Raw genomic sequence first — 19,683 nt, forward strand, 5'->3', positions numbered from 1 at the left:
AAGCCGCCCGGCGCGGCCGCGCGCCAGCCCGCGCGCTGCCGTTGCTACGGACGCCCGGGCTGAAGCCGACGCTGGGCGGCGGGAGGCGCATCGAGAGAGCCCAGGGGAATGGGCGGCTCCCTGCGGACTCTCTGTCTCTCGCCGCAGCCCTCTTCGCGCCCCCGGGATGCCCTGTGGCGAGCGACCTCCTGCGGGCAGCCCCGGGGCGGGCGGCGCCGGGCTGCCCGCTCTCGCGGCCTGAGAGGTGTGTGGGAGCCCCCGAGGGCGACACAGCCTGACCCCCTGTGCGAGGGCCAGGGTTTCGGTCGCGGCCTGGCGGAGTCGCTGGGTGGGGAAGGCCTGCAGAGCTGGGGCGGGGAACTCCTCCTTGTCGGAGGAGCTGGCCCCTCCACGGGCTGAGGGTGATCCTCGGAGGAGTTTGCAGGCGGCACGAAAAGGCCAGAAGCAGCTCGCTGAGGCCCGAGGCGCTGGTGGTGGGCTGGGAACTGGCATCCTGCCCCTGCGACAAGGCCAGGCACAAAGGCAGCATCCGCCTCCGCCCACGGGGAACTACAGCTCCCAGAAGACAGCGGGGCGCAGGCTCGCACGCATGCGCGGGGGCTGGCAGGCTGCCGCTGCCCCGCCCCTCCCCCCGTGGCGCACGACCCGCAGTGGTGACTGGCTGCGGCCCTTCGCCAGCGGCGGGCGCTGATTGGCCGCGGCGGCCGTTGCGACGGTTTCCGGAAGGGGGCGGGGGGAGGAGAAGCAACATGGCGGCGGAGAGCGGAGAGGGGCCGCAGGAGATGATGGAGGGTGAGAGCCCGCCGGGGGCCGGCACGGCCGCGGCCGCTGAGGGGCCGGGGGCGGCGGGCGGGCCGCGGCTCGGCCGTTATCGCTCGGCGGGGCGGCTGCCGGGCCCTCCGCGGTGGGGTGGGCGCCGGGGTTTGTCCCCGGGGGCGGCTGCCCGCGGGGGCCGGGGGCCTCGGGCCGGGGAGGGCCGCCCGCCCGGGGCGGGGGTGCTGTGTGGGGCACGGCGCGATGCCCCCCTTGGGGCTCCGCGCGCGGGAGGTGGCAGAAGGGGGCTGGTAGAGATGACCTAAAAAACGGCGATAATAACAAGCGGCACCCTGGCATGGCGCTGCTTCTCCTCGGTCGCCCTGCGAGGGGAGTGTAAAGGCTGAGGGGTGCCTGTGCGCTGCGCAGAGCCAGGAGCCTCAGCTCCCCAGGGCCAGGGTGGTCGCCGGAGCTGTGACCAGGGAAATGATGGAGAGATCACGCCGGGGAGACGCTTGCTTTATCTGCAGGGATTTTTTCTTTTTTTAAGCCTTTACTACTTCATGTCATTAGTACTGTTGTACAAGATACTGATTTTTTTTCTAAAAGCTCTTTACATGTAATAAATATAATTCCATCTCCGTAATCTTTGGATTTGCACTCCTTTGATCTAAGAAATTTCCTTTTTCCTCCAGTCTTCTTCCCAGATTGTTGGTTTTAGGAAGATCTGAAGGGAGGAAAAAGTGCATCCAAAATCAAACTAGAAACAAGGGGTAAGAGGCCTTTTATTTAAGACTAAACCTTTAATTTAGTTAACTTAGGATTTCTACTAACTGCATAGTGGTGTATGTGAGTCCTGGTTATTATATCTGCTTGCTACTTCTCTGCTCCGCTCACAAAAGTAGCCTAAATCTGCTGTTATGTATCTTACGCAGTTGATAAGCGGATTGAATCGGAGGAGTCGGGAGATGAAGAAGGGAAGAAGCAAGCAGCTTGCTTAGTAACAGACCTCAGTCAGCAGAGCCTGAGAGATGAGCAGAATGGCGAGAACTCCACAGGTACCCAGCCAATCCAGTTGATCACCCTAGGAAGGGTGGTCTGTCTTACAGCAGTATCTGTGCATCAGTCCTTTGTATTTTTTATGGCTATATGTGATTTTGGTGTTATTAACCATGTGAATCTTCCCTAGAGCTCTTTTAAGAAAACTAATGATAAGATAGTCATTGGTAGAACAAAACTGCTTTCCTTTTATGGAACTGTTGGCATTAGACCTTTGGTTTTGTTTTTTATTTCTATTATTTTTTTTTAATTTACCCTATGTGGAACCACACTTCTCTTCGAAATCTTAAAGATGTTTCACATTATGGTCTTACTTAATGCTTCTTTTGCAGAAAGGTAGTAGCAGCTTTCTATAGAAGGATGCTGCAAATCTGCATTAGAAGCAAACAGAAACAGCTCTTTATATCTCTGCTTTAGTGTATGTAGTTATTTACTTTTAAATAGCCAGATTTGTTTGGAAGGCAAAGGAGACTATTTCTAGATAGAGTGAAGGAAGCTTTCAATTTTTTTGTTTATTTTTTAAGACATTTAAGATGTATCAAAGTATTTGCATCTATATGTTTGAATTCTCTTGATTTGGAACTCTTACTGCTATTTTTACTGTTTATATTGCTATAGCATGGTAGAAATTTTGACAGGCTTTTTTTAAGCTTGTGCATGTATGATAGAAAGGTTTGTTGCAACTTGCTTAGGCTCTATCAAAGCAAATCCATCTCTGAAGACCCCATTTGGCCATGTTATCTAAACTTCTGGTGATGGTTGGTGGATGTTGGACTAAAAAGAGTTAGATCTCTAATAGATCTAGAGCTAGGCCTTGCTAATAATTTGAGATGTAATAGCATCCTTCTGGTGCACATGTTCAAGTAACTATTGGTCTGGAAATGAAAGTGGAAATAATACAGCAACTCTTTCTGCTGCATTTTAATCCTTTTTGACTGTTCCTCTTTTACAGATTCCTCTTAACCATGTCCCGTAGGATTTGCAAAAATATTTTCCAGACTAGTAAATTATTGTGAGAACTTGAACTCTCATTTCCTAATTAAATGATTTCTATCTAGGTATAATTCACTGTTAACATATAATTTTCTGTGATTAATGGGAAAATAGCCTGATGATGTCTGTGAAAGTGCACGAGCACATCTTGCAAACTGTAGAGCCCAAGTACTATATGGCCAGCAAAACCAAGCAGATTAGTCATTTCTTGTTTTCTTTTGCACACACAGAGCATTTTGAGTGTTCATTCAGCTAACGTAGTTTAGCTGTGTGTTTAAAGTTACATTTTGTATGTTGTTTCTTCTGGGAATTATAATATTAAAGGGAAGATTTCAAATGGCATCTTTTCATTACAAATTGAAGCAGGAAGAGAATTCAGATTGGGTGGGTGGATTATATTGGGAACTACTTAATTTAATGACTGTATTGTCGTTTATTCTTCTTCCAAACTGGTAGAATTCAGCAAATTTCAACTAGAACAGAGACCAAGCAGGGGGAATAATTTTGGAGCATTTGAGTTAGTTTTGGTAGCCAGCTTTTGAGTTGTCCAGTTGAAGGAAAACGAACAGTTTTCCACACCTTCCATGGAAGAACATAAATAGAACTCAAGCAGCTGCAATTTCAAATTTTTCATTCAGCTAATTCTCTGAGGAATAGCGGCTCTGTTTAGGAAGCTTATAACTTAGCTGTATATAATATTTTTCATGCATATGCAGTTAAAAAGTACAGTTAGGCTTTTGGTTGCGTTAATGCTTGTGGTACTGTGAAATTACATAACTCCGTAACTGCTGTTCCGTATTGCGGAACTCAGGTTTCCCAGATGTAGCCTTTTCCCTGCATCTGCAAAGCTGTGTAGCTTACAGGCATCAGTTGCATAAAAACTCAGTTAAGTAGCTTTGCTGCTGGAGCAATGTTTTTTCCCCTTTGAGAAACCCCGTTACATTAAAAATTGTGGACATTAAAAATTGTTTGCCTTCTTGAATGCACACAAGTGAAACTGCACTTTTGTTTGTAGAAATGACTGTAGAAGAGTCAGTTTAGGGTTCTTTGTGTTTTGTATTCACTTGGTTCATAAACAAAACAATTCTTGGCTGACAGTTCATGGTCAGTAAATCTACTAGAACCATTTTTTGCTTATCTGTTCTTTAGAGTAAAAATGTACATTGTTTTCGTACCAGTATTGATTTATCCATGTTGCAGGTGTACAAATCTCACTGGTCAGACTGTTAGGTGGAGAGGATTTTATATACTCTACCTAAAGCTTATGAAAATCAGCTTCGTTGTGGAAACGTTATTGCCTTTCTGCCTTTCTGTTTGGGTTTAAATTGCTTTTATTGTTGTGAATTCAATGTATATATGTTTGCCATGTGACTCTGACCGTTAGGAAGCACTGGGGCTTTGGTTTTGTGCCTCTGGATTTGCGTGCTTCTTGCCCGCACTGACTCTATCAGGACTATTGCTAAGATACCAGTCTTGTTAGAAGACTGCTGTTCTTAAGTCACATATGTTTTATTTGTCTTGCCTTTGCTATGGCAGCTTTTTAGATCTTTGGGGATTTGTTGGGAAATTTCTGGAGGCAACGAAGGTCTTCTGTCCCATAATAGTACTTCAGAGACTGTTAGTTCCTTAATAGTGAGAACTGGAGTGGGGGCTTGTATGGAGGAGGAGGAGGTGTAGCTGCTTGGTTTTGTGGTGTGTTTTTTTGGTGTTTTTTTTTTTTTACTTGATTTTAAAACAATTACACTAGTAATCTTTTAATTGGATTGTTTTATATACTGCCAACTTTTGATCTTTTATAAAAACCGAGTTGCTTTTAGTAGTATGCTTAAGGTAGGTAGGACAGTTCAGCTTTGCTAGCTGAGAGCTCTTTTCTTGCATTGTATCTGCACTGTTTACCCATTCAAAGATTGTATGTGAAATATGGCATAAGCAGCTCAAGTGTTCTTGTGATGCAGTTTTATTGCTCCTTGAGATGCCTTGGGTAACTTGACATGAGTTATAAAGCCATATGGGCATTTTGTGCCAGTAAATTCTTTACCGAAATGCAAAGTGACAGCACTGCCTATACCCAAAAGTGTTTGAAGCAAGCAATGGCTGTAAATCATTGTTATGAAAAATCTCTCTAGAAACTGGTAATGGGCTTTTTCTTTCTAGTCAGGTCTAGACTACATCACTTTTTGACCAGACTGTGGGTCCAGTCACTCAATATCAAGAGGTGAAAAAACGAGGAGGAGGTAGTATTTTATTTGTGTTTCTGAAGTTCTCTTGCTCTGAGCTATTCATCGACAGATCCTAGCATAATGTATTTAACGTACTGCCAAAACCAAATGTGTATGAGTAGTCTGTAGTGGACTGAGAAATATGTAATTTTTATAGATAAGCTTGTCAGCCAAAAAAGTTTGAAGAATAAGGTTTGTGACCAAATTATCTACTAAGTGCTTTACTGGCTTTACTGTTGAAAAACTTACAAGTCTCAAAGGGAGAAGTTCATTTACCGTGAACACTGTAACTTAATGCTAGTGTAACTTAATACAAGGGGAATTATTATTTTTTTTTTATGTGATATCTCAACTCTTGTTCTAAACTTGGACTGTATTCCTCTTGGCCATAAATTCAGCTAGGCTGCTTGTTTGTCTTGGAGCATTGTGTTTGCAGCATCTTGCACCCTAGCAATAGGTCAAATAGGTACAGCTTTGGTAGCAGCATGGCAGTATATCTCACTCCTCTGCTGAAGTGCATCACTCCTGATCTGGAAGAATAATAGGGAAAAAAGAAGTGTTGCCCACTGCTACAATGCTGATAGGCATACGTATTGATGTCAGTTTTGGTGGTGTTCTGATAAATGCACCGAACCTACCAGCATGTTTCATATCCTCAAAATATGAGTTACGCTTCCTGTCAGTTTATGCTATATACGGCATTAAAAGACAGAGGACAGAGGATTTTGTTTCACGCTTATTCCATGAGTCAGTTCAGTTAGGGCTCTTCCCTGTTTGAATGCCCAGGCAAGAGCAATAGCCTAAATATAGCAAGGCAAATGACTGTGTGGAGCGACTGAAACTGGTTAAGCCCTACTATACTATGGACAATGCCAAGCATCTGTAGGAGAAGTACTCGTTAAGTGCAGGGAATACTTGGCAGTTACATGGCTGTTGTAGCCATGCAGGGCTATAAAAATAGTCATTATTTCTGGAATGAGCTTGCATGTAGTAATGCAGGAGTTAATTCAGAGTCTTTGTACTTAAGACTGTGATTAAAGATTCTCGTGGTGTTCTTTCAGCAGTATGTGCAGAGGCTCCGCATCTGAAGTGGAAACAGGCTGCATGTTGCATGTCTGTCTTGCAAAGTCTAATTAGACTTTGCTTCTGAAACTGACACAACCAGCACACCATCTTCAACAAACGGGAATGGGGCATGAATTATTCAACGTGAATCTATCCACCAAACTCCACTCCCTCCTGTGCTGTGCTAGAAGCACAGCAAATGTTGGGCTGCCTTCCAGAGCTGTAAAAGCATTTCCCAGGAAAACGTATGCGGTGTGATAAACAGTGTTTTCTAGCATATTAGCGAGTTCTTTTAATAAACAGAAAAGGGAGATTCAGGCAAAAGTGCGCACAACAGCGATGTAAACTGGTAATATTTATGAATGAAAAGCTCAAGGGTGGGATTGTTGCAGTGCTTGGTCATACTTGGTGCTGCTCTAGACAGTATAGGTGCACTAGGTTCTTTCTTGGCAGCACTGCGTCAGATTGATAAGAAGAAGCACTTTGGATGGTAAATCTTCAGAGGGATGATGGTGGGATGGTAAGGGAGGCAGGAAAGAGAATCTTGCCAAAAATCAGTCTTAAGCCAGCATTATTTACCAGCCCTACATGTAGGGTGGGTGAGGTGCTGTTCTTTCTGTGCTTTGCATCTAGACATGAAAGCCTGTTGAGGAAGCTTTTGCTCATGACTAGATGTCACAATGAGAGCCAGATAGTCTGCTGCATTAAAAATACACTTCACCTATCTCAGCTGTGCATCTCGTGTGTTATTTCTTCTGAAGAGCATTTGTTTCCTTTTTCTGCCCAATTACTAGCTGTTGTAACCTCACCACTAATTATCATGGAGCACAAGTTTATGATGTATTTGCTTCTGCTGCAGGAGAAGCAGAGACACCAGTGGACATGGAGACAATTAGCCTGGACCCGGAAGCTGAGGTGAGACAGATATTTGCTCATAAGGGCTTAACACAACATGAAACAAAGGTAGGCAAAGGAAAGCATGAAACCCTGTTAAAAGATACAATTCTTCTGAAGGTACTGGCTATCCTTATTCTCACCAGAATTGGTTCAGAGCTTTTAGACAAGAAATAAAGGTGTTTTATTCTTAACCAGGACCTGAAACCTTTCGTTAGTCATTTTGAACTTTAGAATAAGCATGGAGGCACTGAAAATGGGGGCGTGCTGCAAGCATCAGTGATGTGATACAAGCTTTTGTGAGAATATCTTTAATGAGCTGGTTGCTGCTGAAAGACCCGTGATTCATAACGGGCACAGCCAGTCACAGGCCTTGTACCCTGGCATAGGCAGCTGCCTGAACCTGTCAGCTGGTGGGTTGCTGAGCTTGGGTGGTGAGGTGCATTATTTCTCTTTTTTTGACTGGCTTGCAACACCAGAATATCTGGGGCTGGACAGTACAGATGTGCATCAGTTGATGCAGAGTTATGCTCACAAAACTGTCAGTGCTCCCTGTTCATCTGAGGCCTGGAGCTGGAAATAGCAGTTTGTCCCAGTTAAGCCCTGGCAAAGCAGGTTTGAGAATTTTACGCAGTACCTTATTCCTTCCGGACAGCAGAATTTGTCTTTCTAAGTAAATTCAGAATTTATCCCAAAAGATTTCTTTTGTTGAAACAAAACTCATACTCATGATAGAACCTCATGCTGTGGCCCTTTCACAGATAGGGTGTTTGCAGTTGAGAAGCTAAGGCCATGAGCTTCACCTGTGATGATAAAATCATCTGCCAAACCAAATCTTTACGAGCCCTTTGAAGGGCGGCTTTAATGAACTACGTGGTTTGTAAGACTATAATTTTCCTTAGAACAAGGTACCAGGCTGGTCTTTGAAGACTGTTCTGGAACAGCTGCTGAATGCCTCTGACCTCCATTTCTTTTTCAGGATGTTGACTTGAATCATTTCCGAATTGGGAAGATAGAAGGATTTGAGGTGCTCAAGAAAGTGAAGGTAAGTTCTAAGGAATAAAGAATGTCTCTTGGAGCTGGAGAGTTTGCTAAACTGACCTACAAGAAAATCAGTACAGGGACTCCTTTTGACTGAGATCCTAATGAGGTCACTTTGCATTTGACTGAAGAAGGTAGCGTTTACCCGTTTGTCAAGTAGTAGTCAAAATCCTGGGATTTTGGAAGGTGGCGTTGGAAGAAGAGATGAGGCGAGGCATCAGGGCTCATCTGAAGAGATGCATTCTGTATTTGCACAACCGGCTTAACATAGAATAATTTGGATTGGAAAGGACCTCTGGAGGTCTTTAGTCAACCCCTGTTCAAAGCAGATCTGATTAGACCATGTCGCTGAGGGCCTCATCCAGTCAAGCTTTATTTCCGAAAAGGGAGACTCCACAATTTCTCTGGGCTCCTGTTACAGTGTTCGACCAACTTCATGTAAGAATTTTTCCTTTGATAGAGTAGGAATAAAACAAGAAAGGATTCTGTAAAAACAAACAAACAGAAAACCCCGACAACAACTTCATGGATAAACCAGAAAGCTTATTGTCTGTATTCCAGAGGGCAGTGCGTGCTGTCATTCATATCCATTTTCCTGTTTGTTTTTAAACTTTTCCCAAACTATTAGACTCTGTGTCTACGTCAGAATTTGGTTAAGCGCATTGAGAACCTGGAGCAATTGCAGACCTTGCGGGAGCTGGATCTCTATGATAATCAGATTCGGAAGATCGAGAACTTGGAGGCTCTAGCAGAACTTGAGTGAGTCGAGGGTAATCATTCGACTTGGGCTGAGGGTTGTTTGTCACTGACTGAGTACTCATGTTGTACTTACTCCTGTCTTTATCACCCAGGCCTTTTTTCTGAGATTCATTTAAGTGCTCTGTGAAGGATAATGTCTGTTGTCTATGGGGATTTGACTCATATGATAAACTAGTTGCATTATCCTGGAGCTCATCAGGGACAGCCAGCCAGCCAAAAATGAAATGTGTGCTGTGTAGGGCAGCTGGAATGATAGGGGGCTGCAGGGACTTTCTACCCTGGTGTGGATGAGCAGCCATCCCTTGTTACACAGAGCTCTTGCTGTGAATAGTAGGTTTTTATTCCTGCAGGAAATGACAAGGGATTTCAGATACAATTAGTTTTTGTTTGTTTGGAAGTACTGTTCTGACTCAGCGAAGAAAAATGTCTACGGAGTAGTGCTTTTCCCAGTTACAAGCACTTGTCTGAGGTCACTCTGGAGAAACAAAATTGTTTTCACTGAGAATGAGGGAGGACTGACCTGCTTCCCGCAGTTGTAACTGCTTCGTGGTTGTGGGAGGCCTTGACCCTGTCCTGTTACAGGCAGATCTTCTGAATACACATTTTTCCCAAGAATATGGAATAATGAAGGTTGGCTTCCTCCCACAGTGGCAGCTCCATAGCTGGGCACAGTGATGGTTTTCTTTTGCATGTAACAGTGGGTTTTTTGTTTGTTTGTTCTCCCCTGACATGCTGTAGAAATATTTTGAAGGCTATATTTGTTGTCATTTGTGGTAAAAGAAATACCACTTTGACTAGCTTCAAGGGCTAGAAAAGTGCTCGATCTCTGCAGATAGTGAGGTTCCCCACCAATTTACAAGCACCTTTCCCAAAATCATCTGTTCCTCCTGGACTGAAAAGACCTTTATTTTGTTCCTTGTCAGGATTCTGGACATCTCATTTAATGTTCTGCGACAAATTGAAGGACTAGATCGGCTTACTCAGCTTAAAAAACTCTTCCTTGTCAACAACAAAATCAGCAAAATTGAGAATTTAAGTAACTTACAGCAGTTACAGATGTTGGAGTTGGGATCCAATCGAATCCGGGTAGGTTCATTGTACAAGACGTTAGCTGAAGAGTTTTGTGGTCTTTGGCTTGGGATTAGCCCTTTCTGAAAGTGCACTGCATTGACTTTTATTTGCAGTTTGGCTCTTCTGATTGTTATAGTCATTTAATGTGTAATTACTTATTGCTGTGCATGCTGAATCCTCCAGTTACGTATGTGTCTAGTGCCTGGCTACTGAATTACTATTTATGAATTTCTCTTTAATGACCTCATGCAACTCCTGTGTGTTGCCTTTTGCAGATGAGTTTCTTCCTGATAGAGAGCCAAACCTTGTTTTTTCTTACTTTCCTACAGGCTGGCACTCTGCCTGCTTCTATTTTATAAAGCCTGTTAAATTCAAATTTAATTCTAGTTTGAGATTTGTATGTATAATTGATAACTTGCTAGTTCACTCAGTCTCAATCAAGAAAATTTTTTTCCTGAGGCTTCACTCTGAAATGTCTCACAAACCTGATGTTGCACTGCTGACTACCTGGTCAGTTTTTTTACAATATAATTTGTGACCTTTCCAATATTATTGATTTGAAATCTAGCCCACTCAAAGAAAGCAGTTCTGAGTACTCTCTCTCCTGTCAATAAGGTATGCTTTTCTGCCTTTTCCCTAATTCATAAGGGAATTGATGAAAACAGACAATGCAAAAGGCTTACAGCATGCAAAGTAAACTATTATTTTTAAGAAACCCTTTCAATTATATTCACTTTGAAAATTTTCAGATTGGAATACACTCATTTGTTAGAAGTATTTTTTTGAGGTTGGCATTCTTCAGTTGCAGTCTCATTCTTTGGAAAATTGCTTGGTATGCCGAAAGAGCAAACTAGGAAAATATCTGTTTGTCTTCTGTATTGTAAGGCCCATGGAAGCACACTTCACTTCCTAGAAAAGAAGGAAACTTCGGCTACTATAGCAGCTTTTCTTCAGCAGCTGTAACAGTCATTTTCTGTATTAAGGCAGAAATGTTTGCTGCTTTTATAGAGTGGCTGGAGTTTATCTTGCTCCTAAAGCTGAGTTGGATCCGTTTCTCTTCCAGCTGAAGGAATTATTACTTTGGAAATGAAATGACTTAAGGGAATAAATCTAGAGTGTGAGAACGTCAGCCAGATGAGTGATTAGGAACCTTGTAGTTTGCATAGGCTGGGGGAACATGACCTAGGGAGATCAAGAGAGAGATATGCAGTTTCCTTAGGCAGAAACCCAACAGGCTACTGCTTCTTATGTTTTTGAAAGCTGAGTTAGACAAAACTTGTACTTTATTCCATGTCTAAGAATCACTACCTTGTGGGGGGGAAAAAAATCCACCTACATTTCTGTGCTGATATTTAGGCAGTTCGTTGCCACCACTGTCAAACAGAAGAATATCTTTGGAGCAGCTTGATTATTTTTACATGTATTTTCTCAGTATTGAGCCTGTGTGTGTTTAAAAAAAAAAAAAAAAAAAAAAAAAAACCTACACACAAACCCCCCCCCCCCCCCAAAAAAATGCAACTCCTGTTGTTTGGGGGCAGCTAGAACTCTCTGTTTTCCTGTTGGAAGGGTAACCCAGCTACACACTTTTTGCAACTGGGCCTGTCCTTAACTCTGCAGGGTAATAACGTATGGACTATCTGCTCAGGCAGTGTTCTCGGCACTGGAGCGCCTGGTAGACTAATCCCCTGTGCATTAGAGTTACTGCAGTAATGTTGTGTTAGTCGCTTTGCTGTAAAACGCTAATCCTTCAGCATGCTTTTTAGCCTGGAGTCAATCATGACTTACTCAACACTCATAGTTCTGTCTTTATTATGCTAATGCTGGGGAAGTGGAAATTTATTCCTGAGCTGATGCATTTTCATGCCTATTGTTTTTGCAAAACTGGACTGAGGCAAGCATTTCTTTATTTGCTGTCCTAATTCTTTTCCTTGCGTCTATCTGTTTCACGCTCTTATTTAAGTGTGGCTTTTTTGTAGCTTTAAGTAGCGTGCTCCCCTCCGCCCCCGGTTAATTCTTCTCAACATCCTCAGAACCACAAGCATTTCTTCCCCGCTGCCAGGACTGGAGGAGCTTCCACTGAGAAATAAATCTGTTTTCTTGCAAGGCCAAAACAGGGGTAGTTCCACAGGCTAGAAGGAGTGTGAATCCCAGTATGTGCTGATAAACAGCTTAAGCTGAATCTGTTGGCAATTCTGGGATAGATGTTGAAAAGCTGCTTTCTTCTCCAAAGTGCATCTATAATATGTAGTGTGTGTGTGTTTGTGTCCATCTTCTCTTCTATCCCCTACAAGTGTGTGTACACATGCACACGCCTGTGCAAAGACATTATCTGGACTCCATGGCCTGTCTCATTAACACTGCTACTCTCTGAAACTCTTCGCCAGGCAAGAAGAGTATGGAAAAACTGAACAGTCAAAAGGTACTTGAGCACAGTTGCACAGTCGTGTGTGTATCTATTGCTGCTTTTCTGTGAGCTGAAGTCCCTATTTAAAATTCTCTTCTCTTCCAGCACTAGTTCTTTGCGTTTGAGTTAAAGGAGGTTGTCCCCTGCAAAAATCTATGGTGTTTTCTTTCCTTCTGTTTGCAGGAGTCTTTTCTAAGCCCTCCTTCCTCTTTTTCTCTCTATATCTTCCTCTCTTCTATTCACATTTTTTGTCCCTTCTGTTGTAAGTGAAGAGTGTGGCTCCTTTGACACCTCAGAGATCCTTATCTCCCGCTGAAGGCTGAGCTCAGGACTTAGATTGGTCTAGTGTGTATGTTATGCTAGTAGCATGTATATTTAACACGTGTATCATGCTTACCTTCAGATACACCCGTGAGACAGTTAACTTTGCCACGGCACAGAAACAGATGTGTGGAGAAGCTAAACAGCTTGCCTCTGAGTTATGATCATCAATGGTCAGGACTAAATTTGGGAATTTTATTTTCTCCTCCCAGATGCTCCTTCCATTCACTAGTAACAGATTTTCTTGTTTCACAAATGAATATCCCCTGCTCTGGATACACCTGATGTCCCCGAGAATGTCATGTCCGGCACACTCTGAGCCTCTTCGTTCTCTGCTGTTGCTGCCTGGATAGTGGAGACAACAGCCAGGACAAGGTGACATGACCCCTGATGAAAGTCAATGAGCAATAGTGCCACAAGCCAGCTGTCACTGCACAAAGCCCTGCACTTGCTCTGCTCGTGAGCCATGAGGGAGGCCATACCTTGTGCATGCTTTGTGTTGTGGAATTGGCAGGCTTGTATTTTTCAGGAGTGCAATTGCACGGGTCAGGGCCTTAGTGTGCTCTTCGTTGTCATCCTCCGTTTGGAAATGCTTTCTTTTTCTTCTCGTTGCAGTCCAGATAGTTTGGGTTTCCTCTTCTGATATTCTGACACTTAGAGAGCACGTGTTCTAGATGTATTGAGATCACTGAGTGAAATGAGATGAAGGTCCTCTCTCTGCTCCTGATGTGCTTCTTCAGTAATTGCTAGTAATGTGGATTTCTGTGCAAGTATCTATTTTTCAATACGCTCTGAGGATGTGAGGTGCACTTAACATCTAAGGCTGCCTGTACAATCCAAGCTGGAGAACATCTTGATTAGATAGTGTAAGTTTTAGAACTATGCAGATCAGGATAGCAGACTGTCTGCAAGAACCAAGCCATCTTAAGAAGGCTGTCTATGCTTCTACCATCTTAAAACACCTCTCTTAGACTTGGTCATCTGTAGGTTGGATTTCATGTCGCAGCAATAACACTGTCTCCTTTGGTCATTTCACAGGCAATTGAAAACATTGACACCTTGACTAATCTTGACAGTCTGTTCCTTGGAAAGAATAAAATCACCAAGCTCCAGAACTTGGATGCACTAGCAAACTTGTCTGTGCTCAGTATACAGGTATTGGTTCTACTTTGAACTCTTATATTTTGAAGGGATGTAGGAACCACCTTGTAATTTAAGATGAAGCTCTTCTGAATCACTAGGTCTTCAGTGTTTGAGTCAAACTCCTTTACCTGAAGAGAGAGTGTGACATTCTCTGTGCTGTCTTTTCACGTCTTTTGACACTAAATGACATTGATAGGCACTGATAAAATCAGCAAAACAAATGTTTGATTTTATGTGAGAAGGGACAGGAAATGAATGTCCGTTCCATTTCCTTCCTGAAATACTGTTTTCCAATATATTACAGTAGCATTAAATGAGTTATGGCAAGGAAGTCCTTATAATGGCAGTGGGCTTAGTGTTGCTGCCTCCTTCTTGAAGAAGGAAGATGTTTAAACAAGCTGGTGTTAAGTGAGATCTGTCCTTAATGAGCTTAGGGAAAGTTTATCCCCTTTTAAAGGATGGATAAAAGATTCTCAGATAACTTCTCTCCTTGTGCATCCCTCTCCTCTGTATGACAGCCCGAGTGCATTCTATTATCTCTTACAACTGTTGGTAAGAAAGTTATGCTTTCCACATGTTGCAGCATCAGTAAACATTTTATTCTGCATAACACACAGTATTATACATTGCAGAAAGTATTGGGCTCATGCTTATAAGTGATGCAGGTTCCCTTCTGACCATTCCATTAAAAAGAACTACCAAACAAATGTTATTAATCTGTAGGCCTGTTGTTTCTAAATAGGCCAAATGGAAAACTTCCAGGCTGCAGCTTTTGATTGAAAGGTCAGAGTCACATTCTTCCAAACTTGAAGATTTTGGTTTTCCTGGAACTTCCTTGTGAGTTGGTAGTATAGAGATCAAACGAACTGAGCATGCTAGGTCAGTTTGGACTGTGCTACCTCCCCTCTCCCAATACCTGCAGCAGGCCATTTCCCCTTCCCAGTTACACTTCAGAGAAATGCTTTTTCTCAGTAATTCACTTGGGTTTTGATCTGTTTATGGTGGACTTAAACTGCTGTTACAATTTCAGAGCAACCGTCTGACCAAGATTGAGGGTCTGCAGAGCTTGGTGAATTTGCGTGAGTTGTACCTCAGCCACAATGGCATCGAAGTCATCGAGGGACTGGAGAACAATGTGAGCTTCCCACAGGCTCTCGCTAAGAGCATGTCTGGATTGTTGCCCTAAAGTGCTCCCTGTGGGAGCTGGGCTTTTCTGGAAGTTTTTGTTCCTCAGCTTCCCTAGTTGCATGTTGGGGGTAGTGAGCCTCTTGAAAAGACCACAGAGATCCAAGTATTTGCTGTGTTAAAATATCTTGCATATGTAAAGTCCTTCCAGATCTTCTGGAATAGAATAGTTTTCATGGTTATCTGGGGTGGGCTGGAGGGATGTACAGAGCATGTGGTTAATAAGACAGCCTGGCTGATCTTCAGCAGGGGAAGAGACTGGCAGCAACTGCTGGCTCTCTGTGCTTCAGTGTTTCAGACAGGAGTCCTGTAGATAACTAGGAGTCTTCCTCAAGAGGATAAGTGGAGCTGTGGGTGAGAGAGGCAAGCCGTGGCATCTGGCATGCCTTCTTATCAGTGTACTTTTCTAAGATTTCTGACGAGGATTGCTCAAACAGAAGCCTGTAGTGTTTTCATTCTCATTTAACAGTAGATGGCATTGTAGGAGAGCAGAGAAATCTGTAACTCAGCGGATTGTGGCAAAAAAAGAACATTTTTAACTGTTGAGCTTCCTACTGCAAAGAATTTGTGGGTTGTTTTTAACTCTGCCACTCAAAATGTCACTTCTGATCTGGATTTTTTTTTTTTTAATGGATTCCTAATGATAACATATTGTTGGGAAAGTTCAAGGTGTAGGACCATTTGGCTAGCAATTGCCAGCCAGCCAGTAATTAATTTAATTTGTGTTGCATGGCATCTGGGAGGTCAGTAACCCAGCTTAATTAAAAACAGTTTCCCTGCTATATTTAGTCAGTGAGAACTCTCCTTGTGCTACATATGAACAGCTGGCAATAATGTGTCATTGCTTCTAATAACTTTCAATTCTGGGCCTGAAAAAAGTGGGACAGAGAAGATGAAAGCTGGTCTAAAGTTCTTGTGTTTGCTTGTCTAGAACAAACTTACAATGCTGGACATTGCATCCAATAGAATCAAAAAGATTGAAAATATCAGCCACCTAACAGAACTGCAGGAATTCTGGGTAAGTGCAGGCTGGAGCTGGTACCTGAAATGTCTGTACTGTGGCGAAAGACACCCCTCTGGTGGGGAACAGTGGGAGGGTGGTTTATTTCTTGGAGTAGAGCGGTCCTTAGGGCTATTGTAAGCTCTTTGTGTTCTGACAACTGACTTTAAGATCTTACCAGTCCGCATGAAAAGAGTATGATTGTTTCCCCTGAGAAAAGTTAAGCCTAACAAGATTTTTTGCAGGGCTTTGATTGGTGGTAACAGGCCTATCTACACCTAGAATATAGATCCTACTGCCAACCCGTACCTGATAAAGCCTTGCTTGTAATGGTTATAAAACAGCCCTAGTGTGTCCTATTTTTGCAGATCTCCTCTTTCTTTAAGTCAGCATGACTATGAAATGGGAGAAGCTGATACTGGCTCAGCACTGCACCAGAGCATACTACCTGTTCAAAGCACACTTAGGGCAGAATTGATGTGTTCATGTAAATACAAAGAAAACAAAGCTATCTTTGGTTTACTTCAGTTCCTAAGTCTGTTTAAGGTTGGTTCTGTTCCCTTGTGGCGTCCTAAACTTCTAAGCCCTTTGCCATTCACAGTTCTAGTCAGGAAATGTATAGAGACTCCCTTCCTGAAATATCATTACCCTGCTGTATTTGGGAGCTGCTAATGTTTGGGGGGAAGATAACAGACCCTCATGAGTTGGCAGATGCTTTAGCTCTTGTAGAGTTCTTATGGCTCAGGGCTGAGAATAAGGGTTGTGCTGCTTAATGCTTGTCATCTGGACTTTCATTATTCACACTTCTGGGCAAAGGCAGTGATAGAAGAGCTAGAAAGCAGTTGCAAATGAAATCTAGCTAGATCCTGGGATGCTGCTTAGCAGACTGCTAGTGGTGGTACCTGACCTACTAATTCCAGAAGGAACTCTTTACATAACAGGAGCTGAGCAGCCTGTTTAACATGACATCTTCCAGGCAGTAGACTTGAGACAGTACAATGTGGCTGCTGTGGGACTGGTTGTAAATCTTTGCAACTTCCTATAATCTTCCTCTTTGAACTCTGCTGCTGTTCCACTTGCACAAGAAGGTGTTGTGCAGCTGTTTCCATTTGCTTTGCAGAAGGTAAAGGGAGGATCCTATCTTCATTGGGCTAGTGCTTTGAAAGAGTCCTTTGCCAAAGCAGAGCATTGGCCAAGATCTGGTAGCTGTGTCCAGCTCCTTTCCCCAGCTGAACTTAGAAAATGCTCTCCTGTTCTTTTTGTTTGTTTTTTTTCCACTTTAACACTGTTAAAAAGCTTATATTCTTCTTGATTAAAAAGCTAGGCAGAACTTTTTTTGGTATATGCAAGTGTTGCTTCTACTTATTTATGTTTTCACTGACTGAACAGGTGAAACCACATAACAAGTTCTTTAACAACTCAAGGAAACAGAATTCCAAATCCTAGATACTGCAGAAATCTTCTAAATTTTTCCCAGTGTCATCTCAGTGGAGGAATTCAGACATCGGTCAAGTGATTTGCCTGAAGCAACATTGGAATGAGCCATAGCAGAGTGAAGAGCTAGTGGATTTTCTTCAGAGTATTAGTCCAGGGTCCTAACTGAAAAAATGACTTCTGCTGGAACACTGGCAGTCTCAGTGATGGAGCAGTTTTCTTTCACTAGATAGACTAGAACTAGATAGAAAGAGGCAGCTTGAGAAAATAGAGCTACTTATCTGCTGCACAACGAACAGGGTGCACAAAGCTTTCCATTTATCATGGGTGCCTGATGTGAGGAAGAACAGTTGTTGAGGGAGGCCAGAGCCAATGTATTGATTTTTAAGTTGGTATTGTTGTAGTAACTGCCCCTGCATCCAAGAGCAGAGGATGGCTGAAGTCTCTAGGCTGGACAGCACATGGCTACCTTTCACATTTTGCTTCCTTGCTGGGCAGTCGAACTATTCAGCCCTTTTCATGGCAATTTCTTTGTAGAGCAAGCAAGGTGGCAACTCCCATGCTGATGTGAGCAGAACCCGAATCAGGAAGCTTGGTGCCTTCTCTGGACTGCAGAAACAGTTTTTGTGGGGAAATGATGTAAAGCAGAGGGAGAACAATCACTTTCAGATCAGTTTTGGACCTTTTCTGACATTCCCAAGGACAAGTCATGGAAGTAAAGATAGATGTCACAATGGAAGAAAATCTTGGCACAAGAGTTTCCAACCCTTAAACGAACAATTTATAGCTTGGGACACTCTATATAGAGACTGTCCCAGCATCTTGCTGGGTCTTTCCAAGTGTACCTGTCAGACCAGGTACGTTGTCTGTAGAGTGGAATGTTTGACCTGCAGCCCAAGACTGTGCAGAAGCTGGTAAAAGTTAGCAAGGCTTGGAGTGTGCAACAGAAAAGATTATCTCAGGTTCCAGAGGGAAAAGGATCATGTAATCAGGGACTTCCTACCTGCATTTGAAGATTGTACGGGTTACTGCCACTGGGTAATACCCTCATGAAAAGCGTTAGTCTGGCTAGGTTCTTGCTGACCAGACTTTGCTGGAAGTATTTGTTTGTGTGAGTGTATGTGTATGTGCTCTGCAGATGAATGATAATCTCATCGAGAGCTGGAGTGACCTGGATGAGCTGAAAGGAGCCAAGAACTTGGAAACTGTATATCTGGAGCGAAACCCCTTGCAGAAGGATCCCCAGTACCGACGCAAAATCATGTTGGCCCTCCCATCTGTCCGGCAGATTGATGCCACGTTTGTTCGATTCTGAACCTCCTGCTGCCCTCCTCTTCTCCTGCCCTCCTTGGAGAAATGTCCCAGCTGGGTTTTTTATCCACTTACCACTCCCTAGGTCTTCAGTACACTGACGTTCGCAAAACAAATGGTCAATAAAAAGCACTGAATACGAGATCTTGTGTACAATGCACTCGTTGTTTTTGAAATGTTGTTGTTATTATTAAATCTTAACACAAGAGACTTCCTTGTGCTTCCGTCTGTTATTTATGTGGGAAGTTTTGGCAGCAAGTGTTTGCAACAGACTGAAGCATTTCTAGCTGGAGCCACTTGCTGACTTGCATTCATTCTGTGATACCTCTCCAGGTCAGTAACATCCTTGCAGACAGTGCTTTCCCTGATCCAACGTTCAGATCCAGGTTCAGAGGTGATCTGTAAAAATACGAAAAGACAGTGACAGTGTTGACATGGGGAAGAATCTTATAAAAGTGCTCACCCGGCTTAGTAAATCTGAGTCAACGCTAAGCATTTGCTTGCAAAACTCTGGCAGGGGGGAGTTAGACTTTCTATGGCAGTTCTTATCTGTGGGGAAACAGAGCTACAAGCTCATTATAGAGAGGGCTGAAAAAAATAGTTTGAGGTATGAAAGCTGTGTGGATATATACATGCCTGGATGCACTGCCAGCCTTGAGAAAGCCACCAGCGATATGAATTCCATAGTTAAATGCAGAGCTGTAGCTTGAGGTAAGAATTGGAGAAGGAATTAAAAAAGCAAAATTAAAAAGGGATTCAGGTTGAGGAGGTGAGAAATCTAGTCCATTCTTGCATGTTTCTTAGTGGTGGTTATGACTCCATTTGCCTCTTGATTTCCCAGCAATTGTCAGAGCAAAGTACAGCAGATAGCAAGGCAGGTATCTCCTGTTTGCTGGGCTGCAGTCAGGGCCATTTCCAGATCTGTTCCAGAACATAAGGCTGCTGGATGGGGCCTGCAATCGGCAGTTTCAAAGCAGCTCTTCGATGGTCATGTTGAATGACACCACTGCCTGAAGTGAAGCTGAAAGGTT

The 19,683-nt window shown here is 43.3% G+C and overlaps 1 protein-coding gene across 4 annotated transcripts; it reads left to right on the forward strand.

Annotated features, from left to right (window-relative positions):
• The first annotated feature begins 19 nt into the window (after positions 1 to 19).
• On the forward strand, positions 20 to 18,862 carry PPP1R7 (protein phosphatase 1 regulatory subunit 7). 4 transcript variants are annotated; one of them, XM_026109355.2, is made up of 11 exons: positions 697 to 792; positions 1,449 to 1,526; positions 1,689 to 1,811; positions 6,949 to 7,004; positions 7,963 to 8,028; positions 8,653 to 8,783; positions 9,707 to 9,869; positions 13,618 to 13,734; positions 14,753 to 14,857; positions 15,839 to 15,925; positions 18,480 to 18,862. In XM_026109355.2, exons 4-11 carry the CDS (start codon positions 6,972 to 6,974, stop codon positions 18,654 to 18,656), a joined length of 879 nt encoding a protein of 292 aa, XP_025965140.1. In that variant the 5' UTR covers positions 697 to 792; positions 1,449 to 1,526; positions 1,689 to 1,811; positions 6,949 to 6,971; the 3' UTR covers positions 18,657 to 18,862. The 4 variants fall into 4 exon arrangements, with proteins under 4 accessions (XP_025965139.1, XP_025965137.1, XP_025965138.1 ...); XM_026109354.2 differs by lacking the exons at positions 697 to 792; positions 1,449 to 1,526 and adding an exon at positions 20 to 244 and having other exon boundaries at positions 17,297 to 18,504; XM_026109352.2 differs by lacking the exons at positions 697 to 792; positions 1,449 to 1,526 and adding an exon at positions 25 to 244.
• Positions 18,863 to 19,683: the final 821 nt, after the last annotated feature.

The sequence above is a fragment of the Dromaius novaehollandiae genome, chromosome 9 (genome assembly GCF_036370855.1).
Source record: "Dromaius novaehollandiae isolate bDroNov1 chromosome 9, bDroNov1.hap1, whole genome shotgun sequence".
NCBI lineage: Eukaryota > Metazoa > Chordata > Aves > Casuariiformes > Dromaiidae > Dromaius > Dromaius novaehollandiae.

Coding starts and splice junctions, on each gene's coding strand:
- PPP1R7 (XM_026109352.2), top strand. CDS start 109: ATGGGCGGCTCCCTGCGGACTCTCTGTCTCTCGCCGCAGCCCTCTTCG. Junction 7,005..7,962: donor GCCTGGACCCGGAAGCTGAG/GTGAGACAGATA, acceptor TTTCTTTTTCAG/GATGTTGACTTGAATCATTT. Junction 8,029..8,652: donor AGGTGCTCAAGAAAGTGAAG/GTAAGTTCTAAG, acceptor CCAAACTATTAG/ACTCTGTGTCTACGTCAGAA.